General features: G+C 36.3%; 3 protein-coding genes across 6 annotated transcripts; 1 reads left to right on the top strand and 2 right to left on the bottom strand.

The window, feature by feature from the left end:
* Positions 1-14: 14 nt before the first annotated feature.
* Positions 15-7,089, bottom strand: LOC109859655. 4 transcript variants are annotated; one of them, XM_020438119.1, is made up of 6 exons: positions 6,595-7,088; positions 5,054-5,413; positions 4,801-4,952; positions 3,615-3,764; positions 2,214-2,348; positions 17-1,756 (listed from the first exon to the last, which is right to left on the bottom strand). In XM_020438119.1, exons 3-6 carry the CDS (start codon positions 4,946-4,948, stop codon positions 1,674-1,676), a joined length of 516 nt encoding a protein of 171 aa, XP_020293708.1. In that variant the 5' UTR covers positions 4,949-4,952; positions 5,054-5,413; positions 6,595-7,088; the 3' UTR covers positions 17-1,673. The 4 variants fall into 4 exon arrangements, with proteins under 4 accessions (XP_020293709.1, XP_020293708.1, XP_020293706.1 ...); XM_020438117.1 differs by having other exon boundaries at positions 6,599-7,088; XM_020438120.1 differs by having other exon boundaries at positions 15-1,756; positions 4,801-5,413; positions 6,599-7,089.
* A 1,342-nt stretch (positions 7,090-8,431) lies between these two features.
* On the bottom strand, positions 8,432-10,947 carry LOC109859660. The gene is made up of 4 exons (XM_020438127.1): positions 10,840-10,947; positions 9,527-10,519; positions 8,888-9,428; positions 8,432-8,560 (listed from the first exon to the last, which is right to left on the bottom strand). Exons 1-3 carry the CDS (start codon positions 10,865-10,867, stop codon positions 8,893-8,895), a joined length of 1,557 nt encoding a protein of 518 aa, XP_020293716.1. The 5' UTR covers positions 10,868-10,947; the 3' UTR covers positions 8,432-8,560; positions 8,888-8,892.
* A 988-nt stretch (positions 10,948-11,935) lies between these two features.
* Positions 11,936-17,093, top strand: LOC109859659 (prion-like-(Q/N-rich) domain-bearing protein 25). Its single transcript, XM_020438126.1, has 13 exons — positions 11,936-12,059; positions 12,223-12,396; positions 12,532-12,723; positions 12,903-13,058; positions 13,161-13,316; positions 13,431-13,565; positions 13,642-13,767; positions 13,953-14,240; positions 15,254-15,373; positions 15,671-15,790; positions 15,925-16,083; positions 16,201-16,377; positions 16,926-17,093. The coding sequence occupies exons 1-13, from the start codon at positions 11,999-12,001 to the stop codon at positions 16,991-16,993; spliced, it is 1,932 nt and encodes a 643-aa protein (XP_020293715.1). The 5' UTR covers positions 11,936-11,998; the 3' UTR covers positions 16,994-17,093.
* Positions 17,094-22,339: the final 5,246 nt, after the last annotated feature.

The following is a 22,339-nucleotide window of genomic DNA, read 5'->3' as shown; positions in this document are numbered from 1 at the left end:
TTGATTATTATCACATTACAAAGTTTTGGAAAAGATGTGCACTTAAATGTTAAAAAGTTGGAGTAAAACAAATTTTTGTGATATATTGTTAAAAATGCACAATTATATATATATATAGCAGAGAAATTCCAAGTGCATTTATTCACATACACGATCAATGCGAAAGTGATGTGCAGAATTAAGTTAACGAAGTTGTATAACAACGAAGAATCTTGGTATATCATAGGAAAGATAAATGTAGTTTACATTTGTGTTATATATTCTATATTATTTTTATCATACAAATTTATAATAAATTTATTACTATTACGTGCGTGTACACTCTTGGTAAGTATATATTTATCCTTCGGTGCAGTTAAAACGCGAAGCTTAATCATAAACACTACAAAAATTTATTGTTAAAGCATCATTTTTTTACCTCCGAATTCTAAAGCTCGAGACAAATTCGATAAACTATGAAAGAATCTGATAATAAGTTGTATTTGCATTAATTTTATATTATTTCGCACTCGTTATTAGAAAACAATACGAAAATTGCAATATGGTAATAGTAATTAAATATGGCAGAAATTCCTTACAGAAATTTATTAACGGTATGTATGGCCAAAGGTTTATTTTGAGTATTAACATCTGTTGATATTCAAAATATCGATGCTTTTATTAGTTAAAATAAATTATTATTTTGTGATTACACCAGTAAAATAAATTTCTGCAAGCGGTGTGTTTTTTTGCGCAAGTGGTACGGATAAAATTTTATATTTATGATACGCTAATCAGTTTTATTCTAATATCATATTATCTTATTTACCTAACTGCCATTTTGTAATAATAATAAACTACACCAATATTGTTTTAACTGTAGGGACTATAGCTTAAATGTTCGATTTAAGTAATAACGATTACTTACTTACGATTGATTGACAATCGCATACGGAGTCATTTAGAGTTAAGTGTCCGCTGTATTTATTAAACCATGTGTAAGTAGTAAAGAAGTCGTACTTAGAAGTGTAATTTCGTAAAACATTTACTGCGTCAGTAAAATCTAATTCGAACATTACATCTTGAATTTTTAAAAAAATATTCGAATTATAAAAGAACAAAAAACAAAACAATTCTGATACATTTATTTGTTACAAACAAATTGAAATTGAGAATGAAATGGAAACTCTAAACCACTCCGGATATTATCCTTATAGAAGATTATTAAAACTATTTGAATTTTTCTCTCGCAATATACATCTTATGGCCAACTCTAAGATCTATTATCTGTAAATCGATACGTTAATTGTAAGATGATTAAATATATAGACGCAATGTCTCTCAATTTTAAAACGAATCGTTGCGAAAAAGAAGTGATTGAATCTCTGCTAGAGAAATATGAAAAAGTGTACGATTGCCGAAATATATATACGTACTTTTTGTCGAGTCGAAAGACTTCGATTAGACTTTGCAACTATTTCGCACAAACATGTGCATTATCACTCTTAAATATTTCAGGACGTCTGTTTATTTTTGTTAAATTAACGAGATTAGTATGTTATAAGTAAGCGTATTTTTAGTCATTATATCTCTTTGATTCGTTAGTTTCGAAGAATTATTGATTCTCTACTGAGGATTATCTCGTTTAGATTCAAGAATTTTCAAGATAAATATTGAAAGCTCGAGAAAAATGTTTATATGTAGTTAAGTTTTCCTAGCACGATCGAAGCAGCCAGAAGAAGAGTCGTCGTGTACAACGTGAAGACAGATGAGCAACCTACACACAAAGAATGTAAATACGTCTTGAATTACTGATATTTTTCAAAGAGAGAGAGGGAGAGTGTATCGAAAGAAATTTAATTAACACAGAATTTGTTTTGTAAAGAGAGATAATAACTTCCGTCGTTCATATCGCACATGTAACTTATTTTTTATGTTGATTATAAATTTTCAAAAACAGTCGAATGATATATAATTATGTAATTCAATTTCCTCGTAATATTAGATTAATTAAATGATGAAAGAGCACAAGCGGTGACGCACAAATCGCAGTACGTCTTTTTTTAATTTTTAATAATAAAATTTTTAATAAATGTCTGATTTACATAACAAGACGGACTAAAAATATATTCTTAAAAATACATTATTTTAACTTCAACTGTTCTGAAATGTTTCATCAATTACATTATTTAATGTGAAGAAATTTTTTTTTAAACAAACAATTTGAGACTTACCGCTGCAAAACATTGGAGTTTCTTCGAAATATCCCTCCTTGCAGTAACAGCGTTTTCCCTTATTAGTACTGTTGCTCTGAACGCAATGAGCGTTTAGTATACATTCGTCGTTATTGGTGCAAAGTGCATGAATTGCTACAAGCAAAGAATATCATTCGTGAAATTAATTGAAATATTTCACGCGCGTGTAGAAACTGCGCGATAAAAAGAAACATTTCTATATTTTTATTTCGGTGTTCAAATTAATTATTATTATTAATTTTTTGTTGTATATTGTAAAATAACGCGCGCAATTATACAACGTATAATTATACAACGTATAAAACAAATATTGGCAAATGTAATTTTTATCAAGTCCGAGTGTTCATATAAAATTCACGATTCATAATTCATTTAATCACTTTTACGATTAAATGAATTATTACGTTAGAAGCTCAGCTCAATTTTAATTCCTCGAAGTGTGTCGACATAACTTTTTAAGCGTCGTCGATCGATTCTTAAACGACGGCTAATTGCGCTTAAAATATTCAAGAGGGAATCATCATCAATCTTGCCGAAAATGCGAAATAAAACGTACATAGCAATCATTTAATCAGAGCAAATTGCCGAGTTTCCGAACCATTTTACGAACATCTAATATCACGTATACTGCAATATCGAACTGCAAATCGCTTGGTACACGTTGTACGGTTTCCAAACTTTCAAAAGTCGCTAAGTACTCGATCGCATTGTACCAGGTACGATGATCGCGGCGATTTTCATCGATGATTGTTACATTCCGCACACGAAGAGCGTATTTTGCTAACTCACTTAAAAAAATATATAATAAATCATATAAACGGTTTTAATACCGTCAAAAAATTTAGCGCAATTTGCAAGATCGGCGAATAAAAACGTTATTGTTTTTATTTTTGATTTCCGTTCCACTTTCGCACCTTTTCCTGTCGTGCGGGGAACACGGCGGTGAGAAAAACAGGTTGTGTCGGTGTAACAGCCGAAGGTAGACAGGGGCGATACTCTTTACCCGCGCGTACCAATTTGCATAGATAACCGTAGACCGACTACGAACACCGTCATGTGTGTTCACATATTGCAACACAGCACGTAAAGTAAATGCAAATATCTCCCGGGTGCCGGCTCTCGCTCAGTTAAGTAACTCGTCGCATCCAGAGAGAGAGAGACCGACTATTCTAACGAATTACAGCGATAATATGTCGCGTATCAGTTAGGTACGCGCGAACCGTCGGAAATGCAAACATACGCGTGAAAAATTAACGAAAATGACAAATCTGAGTTCTACAAAATATCATCAAACATAGTTTCAAACTTAAAAAAAAAAAGAAACAAAAAAAAAATTCGCGCACCAATGGCGTAATTAACATTGCAAAACAATTTCTTTACCTTTATATTTATTGGCGCAAGCACCGTTAAGAGGCGCCGTGTAATCGCCGCAGAGACATCGAAGTTTTCCATCTTTGCGATCCGACATGCACGTAGTATTTTGAATTCCAGCACAGTCATTATCCATCTTGCACTCGCGAGCTTTACCAACTGCAGCCGTAAATATTATTCCGTATAAGAATCATGTAAATTTTCTTGACCTTTAAATATAACGTCTATAAACGCGGTTCTATGTCTATGGAAAGTGCAATTTCTCTTTCAAGCAAATCTCACCGAAGATTACGTTAATTAAATCCGCGAGCAACAGAGCAACATTTCATTATATGATCGTATTGTAAACTCTACGTGTTTCTGTTTGGTTTTTTTTATGTTTAAACACATAAATATTCGAGATGCATTATTTTTTCTTTTTTTTTTTATTACTGAGAGAAGTAAAACCCAATGTCAAAAAGTTGTTCTAGACTCTGACATTCAGCGGTGCATTAGCATTCACCTCCGCATTTGCGGAGTTCGTTTCTTTTTTTTTTTTTTTTATTATCGAGCAGAAATATCGCAAAGACAATTGTGAAGTACAATCGTAAATGCAATTATGTCTTAAACTGGTGTAGGTGTGAACGTCAAAAAGTCGTGCTCAGAACACTCTGACATTCAGCAGAGCATTAGTATTCATCCGCATTTTAACCTGGTTTAACCTTGACACCTTGAATATTAGAATATTTATTTCTACGCAAGATTATAAGGATCGTGCGTTTGATCGTTGAGCATTAATCTACATGTGTTCTCAGAATAGAGGAGGATGTTTTTCTTGATAATTCTGGAATAATCTTAAGTTACCGTTGCGAAACGTACCGTGTAATCTCGTGTCACAAAAAATAAAATAAAGTACGATAATACAGGCACAACAAGATGACAAAATATTATACTTTTTTAATACACTCGTACGTTTAAAAGTTATTGGACAAATTATATAAAAGTAAAATTATTCTATAATTTATATATAAAAAGTATATAAAACTTTATTTTTTTTTGCAGAAATATATACTTAAAATAATAAGTAATTAATATTTTTTCTTTAAAGAACGCTAAATTAGAAGTTTTAATTTCAAGAGGTCTATATTAAATAAAGAGAAAATTTAAACTTGTTTATTACAATGTTTATACAACATATTTTTGAATTATTCGTTACCTGGTGTTGGCGGCTGCGGTGGGTTTTGAGGCGGATTATTCTGATTGCTCTTCCCGAAAGTGGTAAGAGCGCCGGACATCGGCGGCGAAAATATCGATATGACCAGCAGAATTGCTACAATTACTCGAATACCCAATCCTTCCCTCATGGTCCTGATCGAGATTGCGTTATGCAAATAATATTTTATATTATTATCACTCTTATACAGTCACAAATCACACCGATCTGAATTTCTCTTCAAAAGAAGACTCACAAAAAAAATCACTTTCTTCTCCCGCGTAGCGTTTTTTACTTCACTTCCGTGCGAGCCTCTTCCCTCTTTTATCTTGTTTACAAATTGATCTCTTATCGCGCACCAAATCACACCGGTCAAAGTTCGACGGGGGCGACAAAGTCAGATGAGAAATGTGTTCGTCTTCGCACTTCTGATCCACTTACGCGGAATAACTTGTATGTTTGATTTCCAAGACTGCGTGTTACAAGGACGTCAGAAGACCTTTTAAGCCTTCGAGAAGCAACCCCCACTACGAAACCCCTCCTACGTGCTGCCACCACTAAGGTAGAAAATGCTCCGCTGTGTAAGGTGGTTACCTTTACTACCTTCCTTGAGAATCTGAATGCAAAAAGACGACTTGGGCTGAAACTTCGATCGCGTCGCTGGAAAGACGCGGCTGGACGTGGCTATGTTCCAGCCGTTCCCGAACATTACCGGCAAAAATTTATGAAACCCGCACGTACATAGCAACATACATTTTCTGGTATTACTACCGGTAGCAATTCCCGATTTACATCGTTATCACATGCCGGGAGTGATAACAATGTAAATCGGGAGCTGTTATTACCAGTTTCTGATATGGATCCTCGCGCATAAAAGCGGCGGATTTTAACCACTCCTATCGTGTAATTATAAGTGAGACTGAGTATCTCGTAAAATCAATTACAAGATCAAAAATCTAATGTTTTAAAAACCCAATCAAGATTGTTGATACAATTGCGATGATGTTATGAGTTTGTTTTAGAAGGTAAATTTCTATCGCGATCGTATCAATCAATCTTCATTAATAAACAAATTTATTATTTATTTATAAAAGAAATTTACTTTCTAAAACAAACTCACAACATCACCGCGATCGTATCCGCAATCTTCATTAAGTTCTTCAGCTGAATTTATTTCTTCAAAGAAATTCAAGGAAATGTTTGTGTGCTGGAAAATGTTTTTTTTTTTTTTTTTAAATGAAATGTCATCATATTACGAAATTACAGAAGTAAAAAAACAAGTTTCATGTCTCCACCGAATGTAGGTTATATGAAACACCTCATCGAAAAAGCCCGTAATTATTGTAATAATCGACCGCCAAATTGCGCCAAACCAAATCGTCCACTTGACATTTCGCTGTGTTATAGAACATAAAAAAGAATGACAAATTATATTCCTAAAAATTATATATCCTTCTGTAAATTAAATATACATATATCCTAAATATTTGATAATATTTCACAAAAACTTCGTACTTCCTTATTATTCGAGAAAGAGTTTTAGAATTTCCTTTACGTTGTAATCGTGAAACGAAGGTTAAACCGAAATTATAATATTTCACTTATCTTGTCTTTCCATTATTTATAACTCCGTTACAATTTTGCGAGCAGTTTACGTAAAATCTAAATGTGTACAAACAACAGAGTCTCTTAAGCGTTAACGTTTTGCTACAAACATGAAACTATATTAATTGTATACTTTTCTTTATTCATTAAGTTATTAATTAATAAACACATGTAAAATATGTAGATACATACGTACGTTGTATAACTGTTCCTTCCCGCTATCACTTTTGTTGTACACGTTTCTTGCCAGTCGGCGAAATAACCGTCGAGCTCAAAATGTTAACTCCGCGGAGTAACAAAGCAGGTTCATCCGGGGGTCGCGTATGCACGAAAGCGACCGAAAATTTATCGCCCGGTGTTACCAGTATTTTATGGACAAGACAGTCGTAGAAATGTGTGCGCCTCCTGCACGCTAAGCCTCCCTCACAAACGCGTGCAACTACTGTTTACAGCGCGGCGGGAAGCCGCGTGTCGGATTGTCGTGTCGATTTTACAACGATCGCGTCGCCTTCCGTTCCCGACAAGAAGGAAAAGGTCTTTCTTTTGTTGTGTGATATCGATCGCCGATCGCACACGCGAAAGTTGCTCGCGTGTGATTCGTAAATTTAACAAGACGCGTGCAGGACGTGCCGCGTGATTTACAAGGCAATTTGCCGGAATGCTCGTCCGCCGGTCAAAATGCTGATCGAACTGTCGTGTGCCGATCTTGCATGTTTCACGAAACCGTGTATAAGGTGTAAGGTCAGCGGCGCGCGCGATTACGCGAGCGAGATTGGCCGGGAGCCTGACATTAAAATAAAGATGCGCGCGACTCTATATCATATCAACAACAAAACTTGATAAGAGATCGGCAATACATCATACGTTAATAAATATTCCGTTTACGTAACTTGAATATGTATGATACGTGTGTAATATGTGTTTACGTTTCGCGCGGTCTTTATCTATTTTGCGCGGCGCGTCGGAAATATCAAAGTTTGCGTCAACATTTAAAAAAATGTCGACGTGGTAAAGTGATGTGACAATTATAATAACGATCACGACGTCTGTAATGATGTCGATATCAGTTTTGTTGTTTTTCTATAAAGATGCCGAAAAAAAAAAAAGATATTTGCACGTGCAAATTATATAACATTAGCTTGATTTTGTTTTTCGAAATGCGAAATCACACTTACATTGCGCCCGCGATTTTGCAGCCCGATCGAATTATTTTACGAAGTCGCACAAGTCTGACCTAGTTCTCGAATCACCAAACGACCAATTGTAATGCGTTATTTAACCAACGCACGGAGAACATTGTCGGATAACGCAACTATAAATCGTATAAATCGTAACAAATTAGCATGAATAAGTTCAAGGCCTATGCGCAGGCATATGAGCAACGCACTAATTATTCCGTGGCATGCCTTTGTCGAATACTCGCGAGTTTTACGAACAAATTTCGTGAGCATTTTGCATATCAAGAGTGACGTGTGTAGCGGCAAAAGCAACTGTAAAATTCATTTTTATGTAAAAAAAAAAAACAAAACAAAAAACAAAAATATTCCGATAAAATGGAGCGAACGCAGATGCGCAAAGTTCGATTCCTACAAAAAAGTGACAAAATGACGCTAGCAAATGTCAAGGATTTATTGGTTTGAATCGTGCGATAGCGTGATATTTGATTAGTAGAGGATCATGTAATATTGTACAAAATATATATGATTATGAGTATGTGATAATTATAAGAATTTTTTAATAAACAAAGGTGTTATGGCTATTGAAGCAAACACAGATGTCGATGTGTGAATAGTTGAATCAATTTATTGAAACTTAGTGCAAAACGCTTTCAACCTTGTATTAGGTCTTTCTCAATGCATTTCTACAATTATAAAATTTAAAGAATTTCTTACATTTTTTATTTATACCTAACTTATTTGTATATTTACATATCGAAATAAGTGATTACTCAATGTGTGGAATAAAAAAAAAGATATTTGTATTGCTTTTTTCTTTATTGAAAATAAATGCCTTTGAGGTGATATTATTAAAAATAATATTTTCTTAAGGCAAGAAGAGAAATAAAAATCATTTTATGAAAAACTTTCATATATATATATGATTTTTCCGTGCGATCTTGCTCCTATCGTTGTATTTGTAACATAGTTGAAAACTTGTCCTGGAATATGAATTTGAATTACAAAAAACATATATTGTTTTAAAACATAACACGTAATACATACTTAAAAAATATGTACAAATATTATATTTACGTAATGTAGCTGCTATTTTTAAATATTTTAACGTTTCTCTTTTTCTTTAAAACAGATAGTAATAGTTTTTTTGTCAAAGTAAGTTTTATATTATTTTATAAATAATAAGAGTTTGTCATTTTATAAATAAGAAGACATGCTAAGAAGAAAGTAATATGTGCGTAAAAGCGCGGTTTACTATAGTTTTCTACTTTAGTATTTATACCCTACTTACAAATACCATCTTATCTTACCTTATTTATTGAACTCCCCATTCTCGAGATGTGAAAATATCAGGAAAAAATTCATGCTTAGTATTATAATAATCATAATAATAATAATCATTGTGATCTTCTTCAGTGGTGATGTGAGTAGTAGTAGTAGTGGTAGAGGTAGTTTGCGTAGAAGGTGGCACGGTAGTACTAGTTTGTATAGAAGGTAGTATAGTGTTAGTCTGCGTAGAAGATAGCGCGATGTCAGTTTGAGGTGCAGAAGACTCAAGATTTAATTTCTCGGTAGATTCGGAAAATTCGGGACATAATGTCGCGTCAACAACACCCTCTATAATTATTATTTTGCAACTACTTCCAAATGAAAGTTTTATGTCACTAGTAATCTGTTTAATATTTATCAGTGAGTCTCTTATATACGCTACTCGCGAAGCCTTTCCCTCAGAGTACCAAGTAAATGGTAAAATAACGTTATATTCAGATGATGGATCGCTAAACCATTTGAATTCTGAAGTCATTTGATAATCTGATGACGGTAAATCTGTGTCGTCTTTCTCTTCGAGTTCTGTAACATAACAGATTCGCACGATCGTTAGATATAAATTTTGCACACTGATTTGTATCAGAATATTCAAAGCAGAAATACTTAGTCGGGAAACTTACGAGCTGATTCGGAAGAAGAAACCTCAGTAGACGACTCGTCGGATTTATCAGGTGGACAATTGACAACTTCCGATTCCGCGGATGGTTTTTTGTCGTGAGTTTCATCGACCTTCGGATCTTCCGAAGATGATACTGTCTTCAAGTCCTTGACATCATCTGCTGGCATCGTATTCAAAGGAAACAATTCGTCCTCGTTTGAATCGTTTTCGAATACCGAAAATGGTTTAACTTCTGAAGTTAAATCTTTTGGCATTATATCGTCACTTTTTGTCAAACCGTGCACATCCGCGTCCGCCATTTTATCGACATTTAATAAGGGAAATAATTTGTTCAAATTAGTTTGAAATTTTGAAAATGATTTAAGTACTAAATAATTTAAATTTGGCATCGTATTGTCATCATTTTTCGTCAAACTGTGAATTTCTTTGTCTGTCATTTTATTACTTAATAAAGGAAAGAATACGTTCTCTTTTAAATCATTTTCCAATTCCGAAAATAGTTTATATACTGAAGTTAAATCTTCCATCGGGATTTTATTTAATTTTTGATACACCGAATCATCCAACTCCGGTACCAATAACGGGTCGAAGACTTTTCGCACTGTATTGTCACTTTCCATCTCACTGGAACTCCGCGGGATCAATTTTACGAGCGTTTCCGGCGAAAAATCATTTTTATTCTCTAGCAAATTTAATTCACTGACGGTAAGAGATTCGGTAGATGTTTCGAGCGCTTCGTTACTCGGATTTGATTTCTGAGATTCAGACTGTAATTCGGACATTGGCAAATCTCTCTGATAAATAACACTCATAGTTTCCGAAGAACTATAAGTACGAAGTATGTGAAAACTCAGTCCGAAAATAACCATCACTAGCACGTATATCGCCACCGCGCACCACCATTTGTGTTTCGTTTCACGTACGACTTGTATTACATATTCTCGCTTTACGTTCTCGTTTTCGCACAGTCCTTCCTCCACATCTGCTTCTTTCTCTGAATAAGATTTTCAAAGTTTTATTTGAACAATTTATTAATTCAATAAAACAACAAATTCTGTATTTAATATGTCAAACAAAAAATACAAAATCTACGTACGTTAGAAAAAATATACAAAGCAAATTTAAGAAACAAACAGTGTGCAATAATTGCTGACAAATATAACAAAGATGCTTTTGAATTTACATAGTTCGAGCGATATTCTACTAAAGAATAATACAAAGAAAATTATTATATTATTATTTTTTAATAAATAATGAGAAAATTAATATTTTGTTTATATTTGATGTAAAAAAAAAAAAAGTTGATGTGCTCACTCTCTTTAGACTTCCAAATGTGCTTCATGTTGAACGATTGATCGTTAACTGAGCGCTTCGTTGAAATGAGCCAGTGACTCAAGAAAGAATTAATCTTGAACTGGTCAAATATATATAACATTCTTAGTGAGAGATCGAGATGACAGCGCTATTCCCCCTCCTCTATAGCTTTAGGAGACGCTGCCTGAGAAGATAGTATACTTCAGGTCATGTCTTATCTTTCTCAGGTCAATCGCACCAATGATTACATGCTCGCCTACGCACAAACTCACCAATTATCTCTGTTATTCGTTTAAGCTCAAAATATGCTTGTCGTTACAGATATAGAAAAATTTAAACACGTGTATAAATTCTACTGTGTCACTTTTTGAAACATGTATAAAATTGCTTGCGAATCAGATGTAAAAAAAAAAAAAAAAAAAAACAAACAAACAAATCAAAAGTAAAAATCAATAGCACAAAGTACACCGCAACATCTGATCAATGAAACAAACCGTATATGTTTGTTTGTGCTTCTCTTAATTACTAAATTAGAAAATATATTTTTCTATTAAAAATATTTTTGTTCTGTGTATCTCATATTCCATATTTCCGCCTTGTGATTACAAAGATCAAAAGTTTGATCACTTATTTTATATCACTTTGTACATATCTATATAAAAAAAAAAAACAAATTATCTCTTTTCGATATCAGATCAGGTGTTTAAATCCAAATGATAACGCAGTGCCGGTCACACAATTCGAAGAGCCTGTGTAAAATTTTTACGCAATTCGCGAATAAACAAAACCCAAGTAAATAATTTTTAGAAAAATTATACTTATCATATTTAATGTAACATTAAATATGTGGTGTGTATGTACACATACATAAGCTATATTTATATTACTATATAAAAGCAAAATACCACATTTGCCATGTTATTAAGAATTAAATTAATTTATATATAAAAATAAAATATAAAATAAAACAACTGAAATCTTTTAAATAGTATGTAATAATACAATACTCAAACACATAAATATATAAAGTTAAACGTCGTTTTGCTCTTTATTTAGAACCGGCACTGTTTATTTGATAAAAGAATCTCGGTCGATTATTATCTCTTCATTGTGACAGACGTATTCTGAAGCAAAAGTTCCAAAGTTGAAAGTTCCGAAGATGAAGCAACTTCGACAATTTGTGAGCATTCTGTTGTATTTACAGTTTTTCGTCCACAATGGTAAGATTATATATAAGAATTTTTTTTTGAGAACTTGAAATATAAATTAAAAACTTGCGTTTTAATTAACTTTACTGTTATATAAAAAAAAGTATTGCAATATTAAATAATTGTTTCTGTTACATGTGCGAAATAAGTGTTTCTCTTAATAAAACTGTTACAGTGTTCACATTCAATCTTGATATTTTGACGAGAACAAACGGCGTAAAATGGTTTAATCGGTGGGAATGCAACAATAATGATGATTGCACAGCGATGAACGCTACGTGTGTCGATCGTTTCTGTCAATGTGCACGCGGATACGTCATGAACGCCGATATGACAACCTGTCTCAGAAGTAACATTTGTTTTCAAACTTATTTCTTGAAAATTTCGATCGTCAATTAATTTTGTATAAACAGAAATATTGTCATTGTTAAGAGATTCTCACACAATCTTTCTGTTATATTTTCTTACTGTTATATTTTTACAGTTGCTACGGATTATTATGATTTTTGCGAAGAGACGGTTCAGTGCTCAGCTTATCTGTCGAACGGTGGCAGATGCGAAGACGTAAACGGAATCGAAGACGAATCGATTCCGGAAAATAAGAGCGGAAATCAGAAACGTTGCGTTTGCGGTCCCGGTTACTATTACATGCACGGAAGATGTAATCGATACGTCGGTACGTTATATTGTTTGTTTCTTCTATATTTTTACCGGGAAAGAATTGATGATGAATCATCAGCTGATTCTCGTCAGTTATATTATAAAGATTTACGATGAACTTTGCAGCATTGCATCAATCAGTCTGTTTTGGAGTTTAAAAATAATAATATCATTATCGTGATTTGATACATACAGGTCTATTCGAGGAGTGCGAACAAGACATCGACTGTTACGTGAACGCTGACTTTGAAGCGAGCACTTGCGAGAAAATCTCCGCCGAACGAAAGGTTTGCAAATGCAGTCCTGGGTTTTATCAACGCGAATATCGCACCTGTCGGCGCAAAGCGGAAAGTAAGGAAACATTGTTTATTAACAATCATAAATCTATCAGCGTTCGCAACTTAATACTAAATTGTCACAAAATATTACAAAATATAACGATGTTGCATATAGGTGTCGGCGACAAGTGCGTAATAGACATCGATTGTTTCTTCGCTAACGCGACGTGCAATGACAACTTCGAGTGCGAAAAAATTCAAACTCGCAACGAATCTACGTATATGGAAAATCACGATATCCAATTGTTTGTCAACAATTACAAGAACACAGGTTGGTATATAAATTATTACAATTAACGATTGCGTACAAGTAATAAAAACAAAAAAACAACATCGACGATTCGTTGAACAGATTGTTGGTGCGAGTATATGTTTTACGTTATAGAAATTCGAGTGGGCAGCAGTTGTGTAATTAACGAGGACTGCGGTGATCTGGGAAACGCCATATGCGATCCTTTTGGGACATGCCGTTGTGAACGCGCGCATTTCGCATTTAACACGAGCGCCAAATGTGTTCCGGGTAATGTCAACGGGACGTAAAATAAATTTACATGGCGGATGGCAATGTGATAAAAAAATGATTTTTCTGTCGATAGAACTGGGAGAACCTTGCGACAACGACGACATCTTAAATCCGTACATAAATTATTCTGTTTGTCGAAAACGATGGACTTGCATGAACGGTTTTGTTGCGCTCAAAAATAATCGCGAATGTCTTAACGGTGAGTAAACGTTTTAAAACGCGTCTTTAATTTAAATGTCGATATACACTTTTCGATAGTCTCTCGTAAATGTGAAGTACAAAAAAAAAAAAAAAAAAAACAGCGATTGCATGTGTAATCGTCGAGTTTTGAACGTTCTGTTACATTAGAATGTTTGAAGATTTCGCATAACATGTTTAATTCAGTGACCAGAGAATACGAGGGAGAATGCCAGCACGACGAGCAATGCTATGTCTTTGGCCCGGACGCTGTGTGCGGTAATAATAAATGCGTGTGCGACGAGAGAGTTTCTCACTATGTGGAGAGCGAACTGTTTTGCTGGAGAAATAAAGGAGTTCACGAAACCTGCGAGAGCGAACACGATTGTCACGTGAACGATCTTAAGGGCCAACTGGTCTGCAATAATACATGCGACTGTTTTGAGGGCACGAAAATAAACGGGAACAAAACAATTTGCATAAGCGATCCGGCCGGTTAGTCACAATTTTATTGGTGCTAAAAGATCTGATGAAATCACTTCGATTTTTTTTTTTTTTTTTTAGGGTCTTCGTGTTGTCGCCTTTTGTGTTCGGAAACAGAAATATCTTTTGCAATTCTCTCTTCTAGAAAAATACTTAAAAGTAAAAATTTAATAAATGAAATTTAATAAATGAAAAGAGGTTCAATACGAGTCGCAAACAGGATGTTCGCGTTTAAATGAGTTTGTGTTCGGTGTTTAATGTCAAACGTTTCGATATCAGGATCTTCTTCAGTGACTGCATATATAAAATTACAAAAAATGAATTACAAAAATTCGTTAACGTCCTTTTGCAAAGATCGATGGAAATACGAGGTTCGCAAATGAATTTGTTATAATCGTACCTGGATTAAAATAAAGATAGGAAGTAGACTCCCAAATTAGTACTGCATGGTTGTTCACAGAAACTGAATATGTGGATCAGATAAACTCGATATCAAAAATCAATTTAAACGGACGTAGCTGCACGCATCGACAATCGTTTGACTGAGAGACAATCTTGACACTTGTCATATATATATATATATATAGGTCTCTCCACTACAATACTGATAAAACAAAGTGACAAACAACAACTATATGTTGTTTTTTACATTTTTTAGAAATTAAAAATACGGTTTCAACTCATCCGTGTTTGATAAAAAAAAAAAAATTTTCTTTGTTACGAGACAACAGCGACAATAACACGAGACTCTAAGAAAGTCAAAATTATCGGACATTTCAGAGTTAATCATTTGTCCTATCGCATTTTCAAACGTTAGGATAAACGTTTTTTGTACTCACAACGTTCGTAATCAACGTTTGTCACATTTGATTCGGAAAATATGCCACGAGTCATACTCGGGAGTTTTAATTTTTGAATCCAGTAATCTGAGTAATCACTCGTTACGCGATAAGGCAAATGGTCGATCTCGTTGTCAATCGTTCGTTGTAATAACATTCGACAAAATTGTTCGGATCAAACTTCAGAAATCGGAGAATATTGCGAAGAAGACGACAACTGCAAATCAACGTCGAATTCCGTTTGCAGTAATAACAAATGTACTTGCAACGTCAATGACTACGAACTAGAAGGACGATGTGAGAAAGGTAACGTATTTTATTAATTGCGAGAATGTGTTTGTTTCTTATATAGTTTTCTTATAAGACAAACTATGGGGAATTTCAAGACCTTGAGAATAAAAACCCAATTTTGTTGCACATGTAAAATTTAACAATTCGAAACGTAAAGCTTATGTTACGATGTACTTATCACACACGTTAATTTGGCCTGTTATATATTAATTTTATTATTGTGATTTATTTATTTAGATATTACGAGCTTCGTTTTTATTAATTTTGACATTTTAATATTATTAGTATTGTTTTACTTATTACACGTTTTAGGTATCAATGCCAATTGCGAGACTAACGAGAACTGCACGGTGCGGAATTCCGTGTGTATTGCGGAAGTGTGCTCTTGTATATCGGACTATGTGGCTACGGCTGTCGACTCGTGCATGCCAAGTAAGCGTTTGCATTTATCTCAGCTGTGTTAATTTTTATTATCATCGATTTTATCTTATCTACAATAATGTCGTCGTTCTTCAAACAACATACAAAATTTTGAAGTTGTATCTAAGCTTACCGTGTTTTTTTAGTCTTATCGTTTGGCGAGCCTTGTTCAGTGGATGTTCAATGTTCCGCCAATGTAACGGGCGCGATTTGCGGGACCAGCGAGCCAAACGACGCGGGAAACAAAGTTTGCACCTGCAGCGAAGAAGACCACTACAGTTTCGAAAAGTGTCGTAAGAAAAGATGTAAGACGAAGTAACTTATAAGACACACCAAAATAAAGTGTTCAAGTGTTGTTTCGCGCGACTTATCTCAAAAAAAAATAAAATAAAAAAAAAACGTTCGCGTCTTTGTTCCCACAGTTCTCGGCGAAACTTGCGAGAATCTCGGCGAGTGTTATCAGAACTCCGACGACGAAAGAATAATCTGCAGAAACGGGAAGTGTTCGTGCGATTGGGATTACGTGGAACACAAGGATCCGAATAGCGTTCGCAATATTTGCGCGAGAAATGACGAGATCTCGGAACAAAATATAAATGGTGAGTTAGCCTTGATTCGCGCGGCAGGTGTTTCGAAAGAAATTTCGCGTCGCGCGTTGTACTTCCGCCCATACAGGCCTATATTTTAGCGGTAACTTTTTTTTTTTTTTTTTTTTTTTAAAGCGCGCATAAAACTTCTTTCTGGTGTGCGAGAAAGAAATAATGTTCCCGCAATTACGAGTCGCCAATTCGCATGCCGAGTTCGAGATTTGTGTTGCAATTTTTGCGATTACAAGTCGCGATAGGGCGCACGTGCAACAACACGGCCCATCGGGAACTTTCGAATCGTTGTTCGCGGAAAAACCAACGCGCGTTGGTACTTTCTGTCGAACAGTGACGATTGCCCCTCTTTCCCACTCCCGTTCCCCGCGCGAAGAAATAAGTTTACTGCCGCCAAGATTTTTGTTATCGCGCGTAAAAATCGGCAACGACGGAAATATTTTTCTCGTCCACCGAGAGATAAAATTTTGAGAAGCCGTTCCTATTCGTTCACTCGCCTGTTTTGTTAGAGTTGTAAAAATTGTAATTGTTTTTGCTTTTTTTTATAGGTAGCGTAACGAACGTGGCGTCCACGGGATTGCTCTCGATAATTTTTTTTTGCGTATTTTTCTTGTAAATTATTGCTGGTTTGTTGTATATTTGTGACGTATGAGTTGTAAAAAAATTTTACATTTTGTATCGAAAAACAATAAATAAATAAATTCTGTAACACTTAATCGACTGCATATAACGTACTGTTCGAAAATTTATAACAAGTTCGTCGAGCCTCCAAAACAAACTCTCTGGTTTGCTAAATTGGTTTGCGAATAATACATATGTGTGAAAAATAAAAATTTAAATGAATAAAAAAAAAAAAACACCATACGAAGTACAACCACCACGTAGCGAACATCATTCTCGCGCTATCGATCGACGCATTTTGCGCTCGACGATATTTTTCTAGACCGCTAATCAAATCGCGGTAATTCGTGGCTAGCCAAGTCCATTACCAATTGCGGTTGTGGCACAGAACATGATTAGTGCATTCACGTGTAATAAACCCCGAACAGATGAAATGAGGTCTGTACAAGAGCGGGCGGCGTGTGATTTAAATACCGCCATTTCCTGACGCGGCGCGGCGCTGGGAGATTGATTAAAGAACAACTGCGTACTTAAGGTCGCTCGCCGTAATAAGGGGACGAAATAAACGACACGCGAGCCGCGCGTGCGCTCGCTTATTTCGACCGTTACCACTCATTAAGACCGTTTCTACCGAGCGAGCAATGCTCTTAGCTTTGACGATGACGTCGTCGTCCAGGATTCCAAGGCTTGTTGACGTCATAACGAAGGGCGAAGAGAGAGAGAGGGGTCAAGGCGTTGTTGCTCACGTAGAGGGTATCCTTCTCACAATCGACCCGACGCTCTTATCAGACGTAGACTCGATTAAAAAACTATCAAGATTATTATGAGACGAGCTTGAAAAAAAAAAAAACAATTTTCGCCGATTCTCGCTAATCCGAAAGCGAAATGCTTCAAAATCGCTCGTGGTAATTCGCGCGATCCGAAATAACAAACGTATCGTTAATTAATAAAATTAATCTGTCTTCATTAGCGTCGCATTCAAAATAAATGAAGTTAATAACACACTTTTTTTTTCCCCCATTTCCTTCCGAACGCGCGTTAAGATAGTCGTCAAACGCGCGATTCACGTGTAATTCAGCCAATCTGAAAGCTCCGATCTCAACCTCAATTCATAAACCTCATCACGCGTCATCAAACAAAATTATCGGGTTGGCCACAATACAGAGCCTTACACTATTCGTTTCTCATTCCGTCGTTGCTTTCTTCGTACGTGACACTCCAAGCAATTCATTCACCCATTCAGCGCCGTCATTTGTGGTTGCGAACATTCCGAGTATCTCGACAACGTGTGTTCGAAAACTCATTTGCAATGACACACATTGTTTGCAAAATTATTAACGATTCTACCCGTCAAAAGGCCTCGGACGGAAGGTAAAAAAAAAAAAAAGACCGGGAGTTCGCGTCGTTGCTAATGACAGCTTTTCTTGTTCCGATATGTGGCTTTGAAAAACATTCTATAGTCCAAAAGTCTCAGAAACATAAGTTTCTTGACTTCTCGGCGTTTCTTATCGCGCTGAATATAGAATCCGGAGAACAACCCAGCCTGGGGGGGTAATGACAACTCACAGGCAATTAATTTAACAATTTCGCTCGCGGTAATTTGATATCCGATATGGATATCGCGTTCGTAACATTCGATATCTTCTTCCTATCGGTCAAAATGCTCGCCGCGGGTTAGGTCCGTTATTCGCACGTGTACGAATACTGGCGGGTATTCGAAAAGGGGAGATGCGAAAGGTCACACGCCAACCAGATGGACAGCCGATAGAGAAGCTCGACCCGGCTTCTTTCTTCGTGAAATGGGTCAGAGCACCGCTCACGCGGATAGGAAATGACGATACCGCGAAGATCGCCGACACGAAATTTCACGATCGCGATTAGCCTGTCGAATTCGTCTTCTTGCACTTTTCGATTGCTCCCCCCTTTCCTTTCCCTCTCTTCTCGCGTTGCAATTCGAACGATCGTATTCACGATCGGAATATAGCTTGACGTGTAAATGCAATCAGAGAGTTACATATTCTCGAGAGGAAGTAATTTATCGCGTCGCGCGCAAGAATAAATTTATTTTTTCTCAATAACGTGTAACGGAATTTTAGTAATATGATTCCGAAACACAATCAGCGCGCGCGAACTTATAATTAACAACGCAATTACAATATATACTTTATCTCGCTCGCGATCTGATGCAGGGAAACAGTAAAAAGGCGTGACCGTCGCAATCTCGCAGTGCTTGTGCTTATTCTTCTTTCTTTCTATATAGTAAAAAAAAAAACAAAAAAAAAAAAAGAAAAATAGCACTGCGACACACAACAAAATTGGCGAAAAGGCTAATGAGCTCGCGTTTTTCACAGTTTTTCAAACGTAACCTTCCCTTGCGCATAAGCATCGCTGCCGCAACAAAGAAAGTAATAAACGACCAGAGAAATCTGATACTGCGGCCCGTCGCGCGAGTAATTTTCCCCGCTGCAATTCCACGATCTAGGACGAAGGGTTCGTGTCTGATATCGCGCTCTAGGCTTTTTCTCTCTCTCTCTCTCTCTCTCCCAGTTTGCCCGTGACGAAAATCGCCATCGCGGAGAAAGACGTCAGCGCGCGCTGAGAAATTTAAGAGTCAGTCGCGATTTGTAAGTGCAAATTGCCGCCCAAGGCGTGAGTATGAATTCACGGAGCGATCGTTCGAAACGGGAACGCGGAACGAGCGTCGACGGGGCAGGGGGTGTTGTGTGTCGCAGCGATTTCCTTGCACAGCTCTCCCGCGTACAACATGTAGGATCGCGTGTCCGGCATTACCTGCCCTTATGTGTCTCGCTTTATACGTCGACCGACGGAGGCCAAGGTCGCGCGAGACCGACCCGGAGAAGCTACGCAACGATTTATCGGGGGGAAGGAAAATCGCTTCCGATCGAGATTCGATTAAATTTTGCGCGAGAGAAACATCGCGGAAGAAAAACCGCCGCTCCCTACCTTTGAACTTATCTTCTTAGATTGAAAAGACCTTGCACGTTTCCTGATTTTTTCATTGCGCACGAAGATGTGGAAGAGCGCGCAGAACCGTTTCCTCGCGCGCATTAATATTGCGAGAAACCACGTCCTCCCTGACATTTTTTGACGTCGCGCGAGGTTTTATGTCGAAGCTTCTTTTCGGCGATACAACAAATTATGTATTTAATGAAAAAAAAACAAAAAAAAATATTTTCACGTCGCGTACATTCTTTTATAAGATCGCACAATGTAATTTGTATCTCCTCTGAATCTGAGCTTTATGAAATTCGAATGTGTTTGAAATGAGTAACAATTTTGTGTAACTCTCTCTCGATTAGATCTCTCGGCGCGATAAGACATTACACACATTGACGCGGAAGGGATTAACGTTTGAATATAAAAGACGGTTGCGTTTAAGTGTTCGTTAAACTTGCGCACTTGTTTTTTATCAGATTCCGAGCGTGCTTGCCGCAAAATATGACGTCCGATCGTATCTGCGGAATAAGTGTTTTTTAACGCGCATGCCCGACATCTCATCCTATATTTATATACATAACGCCGCGAACTTTTTTTTTATTTTTACGTTTGGTAAAATGGCGCTCGGCTGCCGGCAATTGTTATTTAAATGAATTTCGCATGTCGGGCCACGCAGCGTCGCGGTCTCCGTGGCGTTACTTGTGAATTTATTAGCATCTGTTTATGACGAAAAACTTTTATATACGTGTATAACAAAAAAAAACCACGCACGAAATAAGACTTCCCATCTTCTCGCGATGACCTCATTGCGGAGCGACCGCGTGATTAATTATCTTTTTTTTTTTTTTTTTTTTTTTTTATTATCGCTTGTTATTATTATTATTTTAATTTTTTTTATTCCGTTCGATTAGCCGTTACGTGTTATATTTGCGATATATATATACGTATCCAACTTTTCAAAAAACATCGAGCGGTATCGTGTAATCGTACAAAGAAATTCGTGTACACAGAGAGTTTTATGATTGTCATACTTCCACGAAGGCCCCCGATACGAATCTGCGCATTCATTATCGTAACGCAATTTCAAAAAATCGTGCGGCTTTTATCGACGTGCACATACACGTGAGGAAAAAAACCTTCTCCAAAATACACGCGCGAAAGTGAAGATCGAGTTGCCATCTATCAAAGTTGACGCAAACTCACTGCGTTCCCCGGCTGTTTCTTTCCTTCCCGCGAAGAATTATAGTTCCCTAAAGTGTTGACGGTACGTATACGGAATTGTTTCACGTTTTGCTTATTCGCACGACGATATCGAAAAAAATTGCCAATCGATCCCGTCTCTCTCAGATTGCTTCTGCACATTTTGTCGCAAGTGTAACACCAGCGTGTTTTACTTGCGACACATGCATATGTATATACACATCCGTAACACGCCCAGCTTCCGGGATCCTTCTCGCATTTTCATATTTTACAACGTGCAACATGTGGAGTAGACCACATTGGACGCCGGCCAATTTTGAAAGCTCGGTTTTTTTTTTATACATACTCGATTTTGTGCACACACGTGTCGGAACTTCAAAGCAGCGCTTACCGTTCGTTGATATCCGTTCGCTGAATCTCTGCCGCGGGGCGCGAGAGAGTTTCCTCCTCTTCTTCCTTCACTCCTTGTGAATACCTCACCCGAATGTGTCGTAATTTATTCTTCATTTTTTTATGTTTTACAATAATTACAATGTTTTGTGTAGCGAGATCTCTTGTCGTGTTAATATATATCAGATAAAAAAAGAATCAGTACATGCGCGAGATCGATATTGAAAAATATTATTCGGAAAGTTGCACCGAAATAAAAAAACACGAAAGAGGATATTAACAAACAATATAAAAACCGTGCATAAACAATATACATGGTTTTAGAACTGTACTGCAAATTCTCTTGTCACAAGCTCGAGCTTGTCTTATTTTGACAAGAAACTAGTAGATGCTCGTATCTTTTCCTCTCTCTCTCTCTCTCTCTCTCTCTCTCTCTCTTTCTCTCCAGTTGAACAAATATATGTTACGCATATACATTTGTGTATGTGTATACATGCTACAAGTTACCTAACTGAAGTAACAAAGTGGGGGTATTTTGTACGGACCTACCGTATTAAACGGAGTTAGCTCTCAACTAAAAGGGCGGATAGAGAAGGGCGCGAACTATCCGAGGGGTTGATGCGTAAAGGAGAAATGTACAGCTTACCAGCTGGCGACCCGAGTATCGATCAGTCGTTTCGCACACACACGTGCGTGCGAAAACTGCGTCTGAATATTCGACGACGACGGTTCTTCCGTGATTATTCATCTGGACGATAATTCTTTTTTTTTTTTTTCATAAATTGAACGTTCA

The sequence above is a fragment of the Pseudomyrmex gracilis genome, unplaced genomic scaffold (genome assembly GCF_002006095.1).
Source record: "Pseudomyrmex gracilis isolate BER0280 unplaced genomic scaffold, ASM200609v1 scaffold_275, whole genome shotgun sequence".
Classification (NCBI taxonomy): domain Eukaryota; kingdom Metazoa; phylum Arthropoda; class Insecta; order Hymenoptera; family Formicidae; genus Pseudomyrmex; species Pseudomyrmex gracilis.
This window is presented reverse-complemented; position numbering and strand designations above follow the sequence as displayed.